General features: G+C 46.8%; 1 protein-coding gene across 1 annotated transcript in view; it reads left to right on the top strand.

Annotated features, from left to right (window-relative positions):
• Positions 1 to 8,344: 8,344 nt before the first annotated feature.
• LOC142008558 (kinesin-like protein KIF20A) overlaps positions 8,345 to 14,595 on the top strand; it is a 48,355-nt gene continuing 42,104 nt past the window's right edge. Inside the window, exons 1-3 of the mRNA XM_074985786.1 lie at positions 8,345 to 8,482; positions 10,221 to 10,298; positions 12,246 to 12,365. Of these exons, the coding sequence (XP_074841887.1) occupies positions 8,345 to 8,482; positions 10,221 to 10,298; positions 12,246 to 12,365 (336 nt within the window). The remainder of the gene's footprint in view (positions 8,483 to 10,220; positions 10,299 to 12,245; positions 12,366 to 14,595) is intronic.

Raw genomic sequence — 14,595 nt, forward strand, 5'->3', positions numbered from 1 at the left:
TTACAGTTGCTTTGCATTTTGTGAAATACAATGTGACTAGACTTGTGAAACCTGAAAGAACAAAGAATTGAAACACATTGGCTTAACAATCCAGAATCTAGGCATTTTGAGGGGAACAGCTGAGCAAATATCAAAGTGAAAAGTCATTTTCTTGTATTTACCATTGATATATAACTGCTTATAGCCATTAAACCCTAAAGGAACCTTAAAGGGAGAAAACATTTCAGTGTTTATTTCCTTGGAATGTCTTATAGGCTGTTACTTGGTCACTGTTTTCAGATAGTCTGGTTTAAGTGAATTGCAAAAGCCCAAACTCCATTTAATTTGCTTCTTTATGATGTGTAGTATGTATTTTTTTTAATTTAATTGTGCTCGTTTTGCTACATCTGCAAGGGGTCTTGTGGATATTTACTGTGAGACTTTATATGAAGCAGTGAACATATTGAATCTTTAACACACACCTCTTCAATCTCAAATGTGAATTCAGGATTTTAGTTTAAATATCTGTTAGTTGAAATGCTGACTGAAAAACCATGTTCCTTCCCAGTTGTCTTTAACTTGCTCGTCATCCTTCACCAGCAAGTTTGGGGCTTGTTCCCACGTACAGCAACACAACTATACAATCTTAGGGAAGAGCCCCCATTTCACATAATTAATCTGAGGGGTGGCAAGTTGTCTGAGCTTCAGAAATACCAAGGGCCAAGGCTTGCCATCATCTGCCTCTCACATCCTCACCCTGCTATTTCCAGTGATTGGATTGTTTTGTTTTTAAAAAGGCCCAGGGACAGCCCTCCACAACTGGTAGTGCAGTGAGGCTAGAGTGGCTTCCTGCCTCCTCTGGGTGTGCACAAAGCTGATGGTACTTCCCTTGGGGCAGGCATTGGCTGCATGGGAGCTTGGTGTGGGTGCAGCAGGCTCAGACATTCCTCTGTTCTACCCCCCTATGTCCCACCTAGAAGCTGCTACAAGAGAGGGGTTCCCTGGGTAAACGCTGCACTCTCCTGCCTGGAACCTGCACTCCTCCCCCACCCAAATTGTCTTCCACAAGCTAAAAGTGAGGGGAGACTTAGGCCTGTTGTGGGAAACACAACCAAAGTGTTTACAAAGTTACAGCCCCTGGTTAGCTCACCTTCCCAAGAGGGGCTAACTATGTAAAATGGGGGAAGCTCCTACACTACACAGCACCATACAGGATGGAGGGATGATAGATTAGTGCAGCTGTTGCTCAGGGCATGTGGATGTGTCATCCCTGAACAATATACTCACAGGGAGGCAGGTCTAGCACAGACCTGGCCTAAATTTCCAAGGGAGACCACTCGAATTCTGTGTGGTGTTTAAGAAAATAATCGTGTTCCATCCCCATGCATAAAGCAATGAAAATGTACAAGGTCCAATTTTTGGTTTGTACTCCACCTATAAGAGCCTTCAGGGATCTTGCAGTAATCTTCAAGGGAAGGAAAGACCTGGTATTTCAAATGTTAGCTTTATGGTTATTAAAATAGAGGGAAAGGATAAAAACAGCTGTGACTGCAAACCTAAAATCAAGCTTTACAAACCTGAGTTATAGTGAGGATTGAAATAAATGCTAAACTATTTAATTTGTTGCAGGTTTAGGCTGGACATTAGGAAAAAGTTCCTAACTGTCAGGGTGGTCCACCAGTGGAATAAATTGCCAAGGGAGGTTGTGGAATCTCCATTGCTGGAGATATTTAAAAACAGGTTAGATAGATGTCCATCACGGATAGTTTAGACAGTACTGGGTCCTGCCGTTAGGGCAGGGGGCTGGACTTGATGGCCTCTCAAGGTCCCTTCCAGTCCTAGTATTCTATGAAATATGTTCACATCACTACTCTAATGCAGTGGTATGCAAATTGGGGAGCAATTTGGGGGTGTGTGTGAAGGGGTGCAGCATGATCAGCTGCTTGTCCCTGCTGCAGGGCTGTCTCGCTTCCCAGAGTCTAGTGGCAGGCAAAGCCAGCCCCTCTGCCTCTTAACGCAGTAAGTAAAGTAAGAGGGGGAGTTTAGAAAAGTGATTTAATGAGATTCTCACTATAGTAAACTCTCTTGTTTAACCTGTATTTGAGTAACTGGCACTCTCAAGTATCCAGCATAACTCAGAACCAAGTAGCTCTGGTCAGGGGATGGGGACTTGGAGAGAACAGAAGAGCCTTCTGGCTGCACTCACAAGCCACAGGCTTCCATGCTCCCTCTGTCCCTATTCCATCCATGGCAGCTACAAGATAGAAGCTGGCAGCAATAAAATCTTATTGGTTTTATTGTAAGTTACTGACCTACAGGAACATTAAGATGATAACTGACAAACTGCAGGTCTTGGCATCGTATTCCCTAAAGAAATTAAAAAGGTATGCTTAATCTAGCCCCATTAATCAGGTAGTTAGCTAACCATTAATAGATAACAGGTACTACCTCTCCTCTGAGCTGGATCCCTGCCTGCTTCCAGTTCAGGATTTGAAGCAAACTGCCTGCCCTTAAAGGGGAAAGCTGGGAGAGGGTCCACTCTGGAGCGAGCTGCGGCTTCCCTGCAGTGCCACGCCCTTAACCTGTCCCCCTGGGGCTCTGTCTTGGAGAGTTTTTCAGAGCCTTGGGGATGGGAAATGGCAACTGCAGCCGCCTGGCCCATGGCCATCCTGCAACCCAGCACAGGCAAGAAGAAAAGTAGAGAGCCAGAGCTGGGGCTTGTGTGCAGTAATCCACCAAGACACATGAGGGTTGCATTCCATGCAACCCTCCCCTTCCCTGAAATTTGCATAAGTTGGGAGCTTGGGTGGTGGGTTGGGGAGCGGGAGGGGGGTGTTAAACCAGGGGTGGGTTAGGGCTGTGGGGGGGGGGGGCAGGGGAATGGAGTTGAGCTGGGTTCATGGGGGTTGGAGCTGGCTGCTGCAGCACAAATTGGGGCCAGTGTGCACAATAGTGGCTGGAGCCCTGCCCCCCACTCAGAGGAAGTGCTGGCAGAGCTCTGTTCCCTTTTGACAGGGAGAATCTCTTACCCCTGCACCTCGGTGGCTGCCTGGGGCTGGAGTTTTCAGGGTCCCCTTCCAGTTGCACTAATGTGACCTATGTGCATGTCAAATGCATGCATCTTGAGGGTTTACTGTACATGTATGAATCAGGTCAGCCACATAAGAACAGGGTCACATACTCTGGATTCATGTACTCTGAGACCTTACTTGTACAGAGTGCGAGCAATGCCCTGCCCAGTGGGGGGATTCCACTCAGCACTGCCCTGTTTCTAGACCTCACAGTTTCAGAGAGAAACCTTGAAAGTGTGAATTCAGTGCATGCTAAATGCTGAGAAGCCAGAGTACCTTTTATTTTTATTTTAAAAAGCCTTTTATTAGTCTGAGGGGTAGCCATGCTAGTCTGTATCTGCAAAAACAACGAGGAGTTCCTTGGAACCTTAAAGCAGAGATGCACATAACCTCTGCTAGCTCCCCCCCACCCCCCGGCCCAGCCTCTGTTGCCTCTCCCTAGAGCCTCTGCTGTTGCTGTAGAAGTGTGGCACATCACCTCCAGAGGTGTGGGAAAATGGCCACTTGCTTTTGGACAGGTGTTGGGGGGTGGGGGTATCCTGCTAATTGCATGGACAAGAAGTGGGGCCGAACGTAAAAGCATGCTCACCCCTGCTCTAGTGCATCCTTAGGGCCCTTGCTACTCTGAATTTAAAAATATCTGTTCTTGCATGAGTCTTAGGCTGTCTACACTAGACGCACCTGCCAGCAGAAGTCACAGTAGACAGGGTAATCTCAACAGAACCTCTATCCACAGATTGTAGCTATACACAACTTGCTCTGTCAACAGAGAACTGCCAGGCTGCACTGCCCTCTGGTGCCAGAAGGCAGAATGGCAGCTCAGCAAAGAGGTCTGCCAAGCAACCGAAGTCCTTTCTGACGACAGAAGTGACTACACTGCATGTCTGTTGACAGCACTGTATCACCAGATTGTGATGCCTGAAATTTTTGAGGGAAAATACTATCGAGGCAAATGCAGAGTTCTGTTGAGAGCATGCTTTAAGTGTGTAAACAGTCCTTGAGTTATGTCAACAAAACTATGTAGTGTAGACCCAGCCTTAGAGAATAGACAAGAGCTTCACCTAATGTCTTCAAACTTCCTTTCTGATAGAAATACTGTGTATGAAATATATATCCAATCAGATTAATGACAGTAAATGCCTCTAAATATTTCTCTGTATATTTAATTAGAAATGAACCCTGAGTTAAAGGAGTTAAGCTTTGCCAATCAATATATATTATCTTCAGAAATACTTCATCTCTTAGCTCAATCTTCTACACTGATTCTCCTAAATTTATAGTTTTTGTGATAGATGAAAATACAATGAGCTATTTATTCCTAAAGCTAAGTGACTGTAGAAACAGCTACTTGTTACATGTACTTCAGCAGTTTATAAAAGCCCAAATCTAGCTGCAAGATGTTGGACCATCCCATTTGTTATGGTGAAACATTTTTAATGATTCTTTGCACTTTTCCAGCATCTTTTAATCAATGGTTTTCAAAGCATTTTACTGAACAACAGTTTTTCCATGGCAATTTCCTGTGAAATGAGAATTAACAAACTAATTTTGTAGAAGGAAAACAGAGCTTAAGGCCACAGAGGACTGCTAGATGATTTAGTTGTGCTTATCTATGAAAAGTAATTAAATTTCACTGGGTAATCCTTGTATTGAGCCCAATAACTACTATAGAATGTATCTTCCAGAAAGGTATCCAGGCTTCATACAAAACCATCCAGATATGGAGAATCCACCATTTCCCTTTTTTAAATACAGTCTTCATTGTTAATATTTTATACTTAATTTCTAACTTGAATTTACCTCCTTCCCTTTAATACTCTAGAACAGTATGTGCTAGATTACAGAGCCCTTTAGTGCCTGGCATTTTCTCCCTGGCTGTGTCTACACAAGCCCCCTCTTGCCACTTTAAAATCACGTGCTGCCTGTGTAGCTGGGGGTCTTTTGAAACAACCCCCCAGTCTTCAAAAGCTCTTTCGTCCCAAAACAAATGGGAACAGCCCAGCCCTATAGGGATGTTGGGGCCAGCACCTAATGCCTCTCCCTGCATATTCATGGCAGCGCCTCATCAACATCTTTCAAACTCCCTCATTAACATGCCCCTTCTGAAAGGAGGGGGCTTGCGTAGATACAGCCCCTGTGAAAACAGACACTTAAGTCTTCTCTCAGGTTTTTTGATAAGGCAAACATGTTGGGCTCTTTAAATCACACATTAAAGCACCATCTTCAAATGCAGCTTCAGGTTATTTTTTCTTTTATATGAATACTACAACTACATGCCGTATTGGTCTCCCCAGTACTATACACAGAGGTAAAATCCCCTGTGGTATATTCCTGCTCACCTGTTTATACCGATAAGCATTACATTAGTCCTCTCTGTGCCACAGCGTCTCAATGGTGTTTATCCATTGTGACTTTTAAATTCTTTTCAAAATCGCTGCCTTTCAGGATACAATATCCCATTCTGTAGGTATGGCCTCCATTCCTTGCAGATACATAACTGCATTTGGCTGTGTTAAGAACACATTTTGTTTGAATAGGTCTGTCTTACCAAGCAATCCAGAATGATCTCTATATCTATCCTGTCATTTACCACTCTACTAATCTGTCAAATTCTATCAGCTGTCATATATTTACTGCCAGACTACTGATGAAAACACTATACAGTGTTGAAATGAAAGCTACCTGTTTGCTCTGAGGCGCTGCTTCCTCTGTAACAGTGCGTTCAACATGGGTTGGGGCACACCTACAAAATTAAGCTGATTTAAGTTAGGCTGATGTATAGCCACCACTCTAATTGCTTGTGTCCACAGTATGCTGCTGTCAGTGGTGCACATTGTTATTAGGAGCACATGCACCAACTTAAGTGGGGCATTCCAGAGCACTGACAGAACTGCTGCCTTGGCTGCCAGCTGGCATCCCACTGTCTTGAGTCAACATCCAGAGACCTTCTAATCCAGGCTGCCAGCTGTAGCCCTGCCACCATATGGTTGACAACCTCAGATGTCAGCCTTGGGTGGCAGGGTTGAGGTGGCAAAAACAACAACAGGAAATGTAAGTAATGCAGTGACTATCTAGGCAGATGTAGCCAGAGTCTCCCCCTTACAAGCCAGCTTGCTCTCTGCACCCCCCGCCTACCGAGAAGCACACAGGGCATGGAAATGGCTGCTGACAGCACAGTCTTTGATGCCCTCATTGAGGCCCAGATATGCTAGCTTATCGTGACCCTGAGAAGCAGAAAGTACAGATGGAAGGCTAACAGGCCAGACTGTCAACAAGAGGGGGGGGGGACCCTCAAGAAATCACCCCAGCTGGCATTGATCGATATGATGCACACACACACAACCATCCCAGCAGATCAACCCATAAACCTCTCCTGAAGAGCAGTTACTAGATTGGCATAGGAGGGGAATTAAATCCATGGGAAGAACTTTGTAGCAGAGTTTATGGTTAGGTCAATGCAACCTGCTTTTCACCAACCTGTGTAGAACGGACCAGCCCTGACTAGGGTTACACTTCCCTACACAGAAAGATTGATGTGCTGGCAGTCAGCCAGTCTTCCTGGGTTCAATATAGCACCTTACTGGAGACATGCTAAGTCAAACTGTCATGGCACCACTGTTAACCCCAATACCCCTGGCAGTCCTGCGGCACAAGGAAAGTTGAGGGGAGAATGTCTGCTGCCAACCTCACGCTGGATGGACAGTGACAAAAATTGATTTTAGCTGATTTTAGTTGACTCCAGCTATGCAACGCTCAGCGTTGGATTTGAGCATCGAAAATCGATTCTTTCTCCTAGTGCAGCCCAGGCCTCTCTGGCAGTCCCTGGAACAAAGCCGCAGTCTCAGGTTCAGTTACCGCCCCCCAGGTGCCTGGACCCACGCTACTGCTGCCCCGGCTTTGGGCTGTCTCGCCAACCGGTCTGGACTTCCTCGTTTTCTGACTGAAAACGCTGCGCCCCGACCAGGCTGAAACCCGCGGCCGGGAAGCTCCAGGGTTGAGCCTTCGCAGCCTGGCGTTTCCTTGCCCCACGGCGGGCTTGTGCGCTGGGTGCCAACGCCCACTGCCGGGCACCCGGCCCGCGCGGCCACCTCAGTCCCAGCCCCAGCCGCGGCACACGCTGCCCGGGCCAGAGCGCGGCCGGCCCCGGTCTGGAGGGGGTGACTCCATGGGGACCGGGCGCTGTCGCCATGGGAACAGCCCAGCCCTATAGGGACGTTGGGGCCGGTACCTAACACCGCCCCCTCCATTTGTATACGCATCCCCACGTGCGTTTCGCACCCCTCCCCGACTCGCGCCCGCCCCCGACAGCCGCGCCCCAACGCACCGCACCCTGCAGCCAATCGGGAGGCAGCGGCCCCGACGCCGGCCCGCGCGCGCTAGAAAAAGCCAGACCTGAATGCACGCGAGTTGTGTGCGGCCGACGTCAGCGGTCTCTCTCCAGGTGGTGCGTGAGAAGCGTCGGCCCCGGTCCCGCCCCCGTCCCGGGTGGAGAGGGCGCGCGCGCCGGCGGGGCTGCTGTTTGGGGCTCGTGCCCTTCTGGCAGGGCTGCTGCTCCGAGCCTTCAGCGGGCGTGTGTCTGGGTTGTGCTCGTACTGAGCCTGACCGAGCCGTTCCAGTCTCTCCTCCCGCCCGGGTGACTGGCAGCTCTACCTCGGGCTCTGGTGCAGCGCCGGTTTCTACCACTCATTCACTGCGCCCTGGGCGGGCGGCCCAGCCTCTGCTCCCGCTCTGTAAACCGGGCAGAGCGCTCCAAAGAGCGTTTTATGCCTCTGCCTGTTAGGGCCGAGCTCTGCCCTCCTATGCTGCTGCTGTTGTGTGTCCTCCCGCTGCACGCCTTGGGAGCCCTGCGTGGGCTGGGAGGGGGCAGAATGGCGCTCACTGCTTTGATCTCGGGGTGCTGAGCGCCCTCACGTGAGCCACAATAGTTTGGAAATGCCATTTAACAGTTGCAAAGCAAAGGGAATGAAAGAAACGCTGTCACCTTCAGATGCACTTCCTAACAACGGGACAGTGCCCATGTTTCTGGTCTGGTTCTACAGGTGACAGTGAGTGGTATGGATTTCCTTCAGGCTGGCTGCAGTTTTAAAAAATTGGGCTTACACTGCAGAGCATTTTAAAAAAGATCACCACCAGTTTTCTGGAGGCTGTCTCTTGATCTTCCTCCCATGGTTGGCCCCTGCCTTTCATGGGGTACATTTCCTTAAGCCTTATGTTTTTCTTGCATACTTGCCCCATTTGCACATTATATTATATGTGTGTTTTGTTATTCTTCTCCATGCACACAAGAAAAGAAAATGAACGGAGAGGGAAGCAATACATCCTCCTCAGCATGCAGTTTGTTGGACTCCAACTGTTATGTGCACTTAATGGGGCAAACTTCACCTATGGAGTTGTCAGTTTCCTCTGCTGTTAATGAACAACAACAGCAGGAGGTGGGGTGTATTTATCATGTTTCTTCTAATTAGAATTCAAGTAGCAGCAGCTAAATAAGTTTGCCTTTTGTATTGTGAACTCCCCCTTCCAAAAGCCTGTTTCATTTTTCTCTTTCCTTAAAAACAGGTCATTTCCTTCAGTGAATTAACACTTTTTAAAGCATCTGAACAACTAAGACAGGCTTTCTCAGGAATAACTATTTTGACATTGTAACATTGAAATAGTTTTTTAATGGAAAGAGCATTTACACTGAGAGCATTTCAAAATTGAGTGTTCCTGGTAGAAAGCCCAGTTTTGAAAAAAGAGCAATGACGGGATGCCTCCCTGGAGGCCAATTAGGTCATAATTACCTCTACTTAGTACACACTGAATCAATTTTGAAATTGAAAAAGAGTGTGGGTGAAAGCTGTTGGTTTTGGTTGAGTTACTATTTTGAGTTAAATGCCCTGTTCTTCCAGAGTTAGAAGCTTTGCAGTGTGCATGGGAGGGCTTGTTTTCTTAAAACAAGGGGCTCTCCCACCCAAAAAAAAGAGAGAGAGTGCCCCCACAGATTAGAGGGTAGTGTAGAAGTACATGTAGAATTCTACCCAACACCCATCAGATGTAAGCTCAGTTCACACCAGTGTTCCTATTTTTGGCCCACTTCTACTCTGAGCACCAAACAGTTGTACATTTGCATTTGACCTGTAACCCTTTTGTCTTAAGTAGTATGCCTGGATCTGGCTTTTCATGTTGTTCTGCTGTTCATGCTCTCCTACTGCTTTGATGCCTCTTGGTCAGCAGGCCATCCATTCTGCTTTTTTAATACCTTAGATCAAAGAAATAGCCTGAAGAGTTATAGTAATGAAAGGTGCTAAATGGTCAGCAGTTGGGGAAATGCTATTTCTGTTTGCATAGCTGAGTGGGACATGAGAGGTCATAAGGCTTCCTCTGTCTAGTCAATAACTAAGGAGATCACCTTGGGATGTTTTCTTTTCTACTGATTCCCCAGTACCAAAGAAGACTTCCTTTCCTGTCCCTTCAGAACTGGTCATGGAGGGCCATTAGCTTGGTGGCAGTAGAGGCAAGGTGTTCTCTGTTTACTGGGCCCCTGTAGAGTGCCTTGCACTGTATTAAACTGGAGTATGAACTTGCCATTTTCTAAGCAAGCAAACCAACTTAGCTATAGTATGCAGAGTGTCCAGAAGGTGGAAGCAGTGGTTTTTCTGTGGTGGTGGTGTAAGGTTGGGCTGACTGTGTGAATGAAAAGAGGTAGATCATGTTAGCACAGTAGTGCTGTGTCTCCACTACAAAAATAACTTCAAAGTTGCTTAATTTGAAGTAACAGACTTGGAAGTTGATTGTCTACACACCCCCTACTTCTAAGTAGGGCACTACTCCATTCCTGGGACTGGAGTAAGGACTTCGAAGTTGAGCTCCCTTACTTTCAAAGTTAACTTCGAAGTTAAGGGAAAAGTGTGTAAACTCTCTGTTGGCTACTTCAAAGTATCTCCTAACTTTGAAGTTAGTTCCTACTGTAGACACACCCTAGGTGTCCTAGGCATAAGGGACAGCTTGGAGAAGACATGAAAATGAGGGGGAGGATACTAGCACAAAATTCACAATGTGGGTGGCATGAGGTATGATGATGGGGGGAGGGGGGGTAAGAAAAATATCAGAGATTTAAGCAGTTAAGAACAAATTTTGAAATCCTGAGTCTTTTTGGCCTGTAGACTTAACTATTTATTTTTAAATGAGCAGATATATCAACCTTTGAAAGTCTATTTGAGAGTTAGACCCTTTTCAAAGATGGAGCTTGAAAGCAATGAATCTCAGGTTAGTGGCTGTTGTCTACAAATTTACTCTTTTGTTTTTTGGTGCTCTATGGGAAACGCTTGCATTTCACCTCAATATTCTAAAATAGATAATTTCTCTAACGAATAGACAGCATTTTTCCTCAAAATAAAGAATACCTCAGAAGTGACAGTCTTATCTTCTAGAAGCCTACTTATCAGCCATTTTTATGATTACTGATTTCTACAGTATGGCTTGTGTGAGTGAACAAGATTAGAACTGCATATTAAATTATGTCCAGTGAAATGGCTCTGAGTGTATGAAGTTCGACCCTTAATCCCTGTGTGGTTTTTTCATATGAAGTAAAATATGACAAGTAACTTTTTAAAAGGCTGAACACAGAAATTAAATAGCTGCAGTGCACTATGGAAACTTAGCTTAGTTACAGGACAACAGTAAGCAGGGTAAAATGTCATGGTTTATGTGTTGTGAAAGGTAATTCTGCTCATCAGTCACAATCATGTGCTTTTACCATTTGAGCTTGATGAAATTCTCTACAAATATTTTATTTGCCAAGAACTGCAATTTGGGGTTAAAGTGAAATTATTTTGGCAAACATGTCAAGCTGTTTTGGACCCAAAAAATGATTCTGGTCTAGTTTCATGTGGCTACTTAGGCCCTGTTTTTTGTACCAGTGTTTAGGGCACTTTACTGGTAGGTGAGAAACCCATGTTCAAGTTTCTGCCCCAATTAATTGAATTATTTTATACCAATTGGAAATATCCCCAGAGGAGAGACTTAACTAATCCAGAATAGTCAGTAGCTTGATGTTTAGGGTCCTCAGTGGAGAGGATGACTTAAGGCAGGCCTACCCTTAGGGAGAAAGCTGCCTCAAGAAGGGCAACTCCAGGTATGTGAATAGTGTAGCTGGAGTCGATATACCTTAAGCCCCGAAGTTCTTCAGCATCCATATGCTGGGAGGCTGATAGGAGAAACTTTCCTGTCAACTTCTCTTGCTCCTCATGCCCCCATGGAGTACTAGAGTTGACAGAGTGAGCAGTAGATTTAATATGTCCCTACTAGACCCTCTCAATGATCCACTCCCCTGTGAGATCACTCGAGCATTCATCGCCCCTTAATTTTGTACAAGCCTGGTTCAGCTCGGCAGTTCTAAATTCAACTTTGAGAAGACACGTTGAATTCCACAATTTGAATTGGGGTCCTTATCCTTGTATATCCTTATCCTAGCTGCGTGGCATAATCACTAGGCTACAGGGTATATGGGCATTATCTTTTCCTCCCATACATCAGCTCTTCACTATATCTTTTAAAATAGGTTAGGTTGAACCAAAACATTGATTCAGCCTGAAATAAAACTTTTAATGACTTTCAATTTACCAGGAATTATTTAAAAAAAAAAAAAAATCAATTGGGTTGAACCTAATCTTTCAGAACTGCAATCCCCAGCTCTAACTACCACCATTATCAAATGGATTCTGTTATGGTGTTTAAAATACTCTAGAGCAAGTCTCTCTTTTCCCTGGTTACAAATAACATCATACACCATTCAAACTGAAACACTTCAAATCCAATTTATTCAGTTTGTAGTTTACATTTTGTACATAAACAAAATTTGGAGAAATCTAGTCAGTTTCTAGTTCATCTTGTTTGCAGAATCTCTTTGAGTACGCTACTGCCAAGTTTGGGATACAAACTCTACAGGAGTTTGGCATTTGTGTTACAAATAGCAGTGAGTGTAGGTGATCCTGGCAACATTTTTAATGGTCCCCTGGGTATTGTATGAGCTGACTTTTTACAAAACCCATGGTTTTGGTATAAATCTGATATTGGTATCTCTGAAGTTGTAATGCACCTCTTAAATATTGTAAAACTTTTTTTAAAAATAATTTTAAAGCTCTAAACTCAGGCTTGATAAAGATATGCTCTTGCAGAAAGCTATTTTAGAAAACTTCTTTGTCTTTGCTTTAGGGCTGTGTAACTGTTGAAAATTCAGAAACAGTAACTCTGCAGGCACCCAAAGAATCCTTTACCATGAAAAACAGTGAAAGGGGGATTGGAGAGTCTGTCCACCAGTTCACTTTTACTAAGGTATGCTAACCTTCATGACGTGATCTTTAGTAGGAAGGCAGTTTTTCTTTATTGGAAACCATAGTTGTGGCTTGTTCTTCCATTTTTAGTTAGACTGTTTTGCTTCAGAAGTTAAGATACCAGGAGTAATTCAAATTTGAAAGGTCACTTTTTTGTGTCATAACAACTACATGTAGCACTCATGTTCACTGTTAATTTATCAGGAGGGTTCTACTTGGATGCAAATCTCAATTTAGCTGAGAGACGGAAATTAAAGCAGTAATTCTGTTGCTTTTATTTTTACAAAAGCTTCTCACAGGCAGTTTTGTATGAAACAACATAGCCCAAGGAAATAGTCTGACCACACAAACTTTTGTGATCTAGAGGGATAGTGAAACCACAGCTGGATGTGCAGGTATTGAAGGAATGTTACTTTAAACTCACGTCTAGAAAAGTACATCTTCCACTTGAGAGTATGGGAACGTATGGCTTATCCCATTTGGATCTGAAGCCTAGATTTTTCTTTGCTTGAGGTGTGGGTACAAAATCCAGTAAGGAGTACAGGAGATTCCATTCTCCTAGGCTGCGTCTACGTGTCGGATCTTCCGGAAGAGCACTGGCTTTTTCCAGAAGATCTCTGGAGTTCCCACACGTGCAAGGTGCTCTTCTTCCAGATTCCTTCTGGAACTTGCTGCTGCTTCGGGATTCCTCATGCCAGTTCTGGAAAAGGAATAACGCCTTCCTCTGAAAAAGTCTTCTGCAAGACAGCACTTGCGGATGCCTGCAGACCGCTTTTTCTGGAAGAAGCGGTCCACCATGGTGGCTCCCTGCTGGAGCTGGAGACCGTTTAGCAAGCCCCTCAGGACTCTAGGGTGCCTGGTTCCAGCAGCAGTTAAAGCTGCAAGGACCCAGAGACCTGCAGCTGGAAGCAGGGGCTGTGGAGGCTGGCAGCATGTTGTGGGCTGCTGCACTCAGACTCTTGCCACCCCTGCAGCCACACCCGGCACCTGAGTGGCAAGCAGCCGGCATCTCCAGGGACTCCAGCAAGGGTAGCGCAGAAGGGGAGCGGCCAAGGAAGATGGGGACCCAGCCTGGACTGAGCCAGAGCTGGGGACCTCCTAGCACTCTGGCATGAGGAAGAGGTCCTTGGCACGGCAGGAATGCCCCTGCCTGGCCCTGGCCCTGGCCACCCGTGACCACCCTGCCTGGACCACAGACCAGCTCTGGTGGAAAAAATCAAGGAACTGCGGCACTGCTATGTGCAGGCCAGGGACAGCAGCTGCTGCTCCAGTGCTGCTTCTGGAAGGTGTCCCTACTACAGGGAGCTCTGGGACATCCTGGTGGGGTATGACACCTCCCCACCCCAGCACCTCATAAACATGGTGGTGACAGAGACCCCTCCCATGCTGGGGGGGAACACAGGGGCTCCTCCAAAGAAGCTGGGGAGGAGGGCAAGGCCAGCAGCCAGCCCCCCAGGGACCCTGAGAGGACTCCTCCCTGAGGGGTCTGTGTTCATTGCTGTGCCCTTGTTGTCAAGCAACCAGATGCCCGGCTGGAGGTCACCAGCGGACCTATATGAGGTCACGCCAGGTAAGTGTGCGGCACAGTGCATCACCTGGTAAGGGCGCACACAGGCCCTTCTACCGTGCCCCTGCCAATGCCTCACACATGAGTGCACCCTGGGGGGGCAGGCTAGCTGCAGATCACCCTGCACTGTGCCTGCCCCACTCTCCAGGAGTCCCAGCACACACAGGTCCACGCTGGGAGCACCCCAGGGTGCATAGTCATGCCCAGCATACCCGCTCCCCAGGCAGGGAGCCTGCTGTGCCCAACTGCATGCCCGTCACCCCATGGCCTGTTCCCAGGCAGGGCCCTTCACAAGTGGTAGCACCCCCAAAGTGAGGGCTGCCCAGGCCACTGTGCTGGGGCCATGGGCCTGCACTACTAGGGCATCCACTAGACATGGTCAGCCCTTGGGTATGGCCCCTGGGGGGCCAGGGGACCACCATAGGGGGCTTGGCTGGAGCCCAAATCCCTCTGTCTACCTCGCCCCCACCCCCATCGTATGGCAGCTCCATCCTGTGGATGGATATGTGCCTGAGGAGCCTGGGGCCTGCCAGCAGCATCCAGGCTGGAGATGGAGGAAGTCCCCCAGGCAGCTCATGACCCTCCCAAGTGGCTGCAGCCCAGCAGGCATAGAGGGTCTGTTGTCAGAGCCTTGTGGAGGAGGTAGCGGCATACACCATTGCCC

The sequence above is a fragment of the Carettochelys insculpta genome, chromosome 2 (assembly GCF_033958435.1).
Source record: "Carettochelys insculpta isolate YL-2023 chromosome 2, ASM3395843v1, whole genome shotgun sequence".
In the NCBI taxonomy this organism is placed as follows: Eukaryota; Metazoa; Chordata; order Testudines; family Carettochelyidae; genus Carettochelys; species Carettochelys insculpta.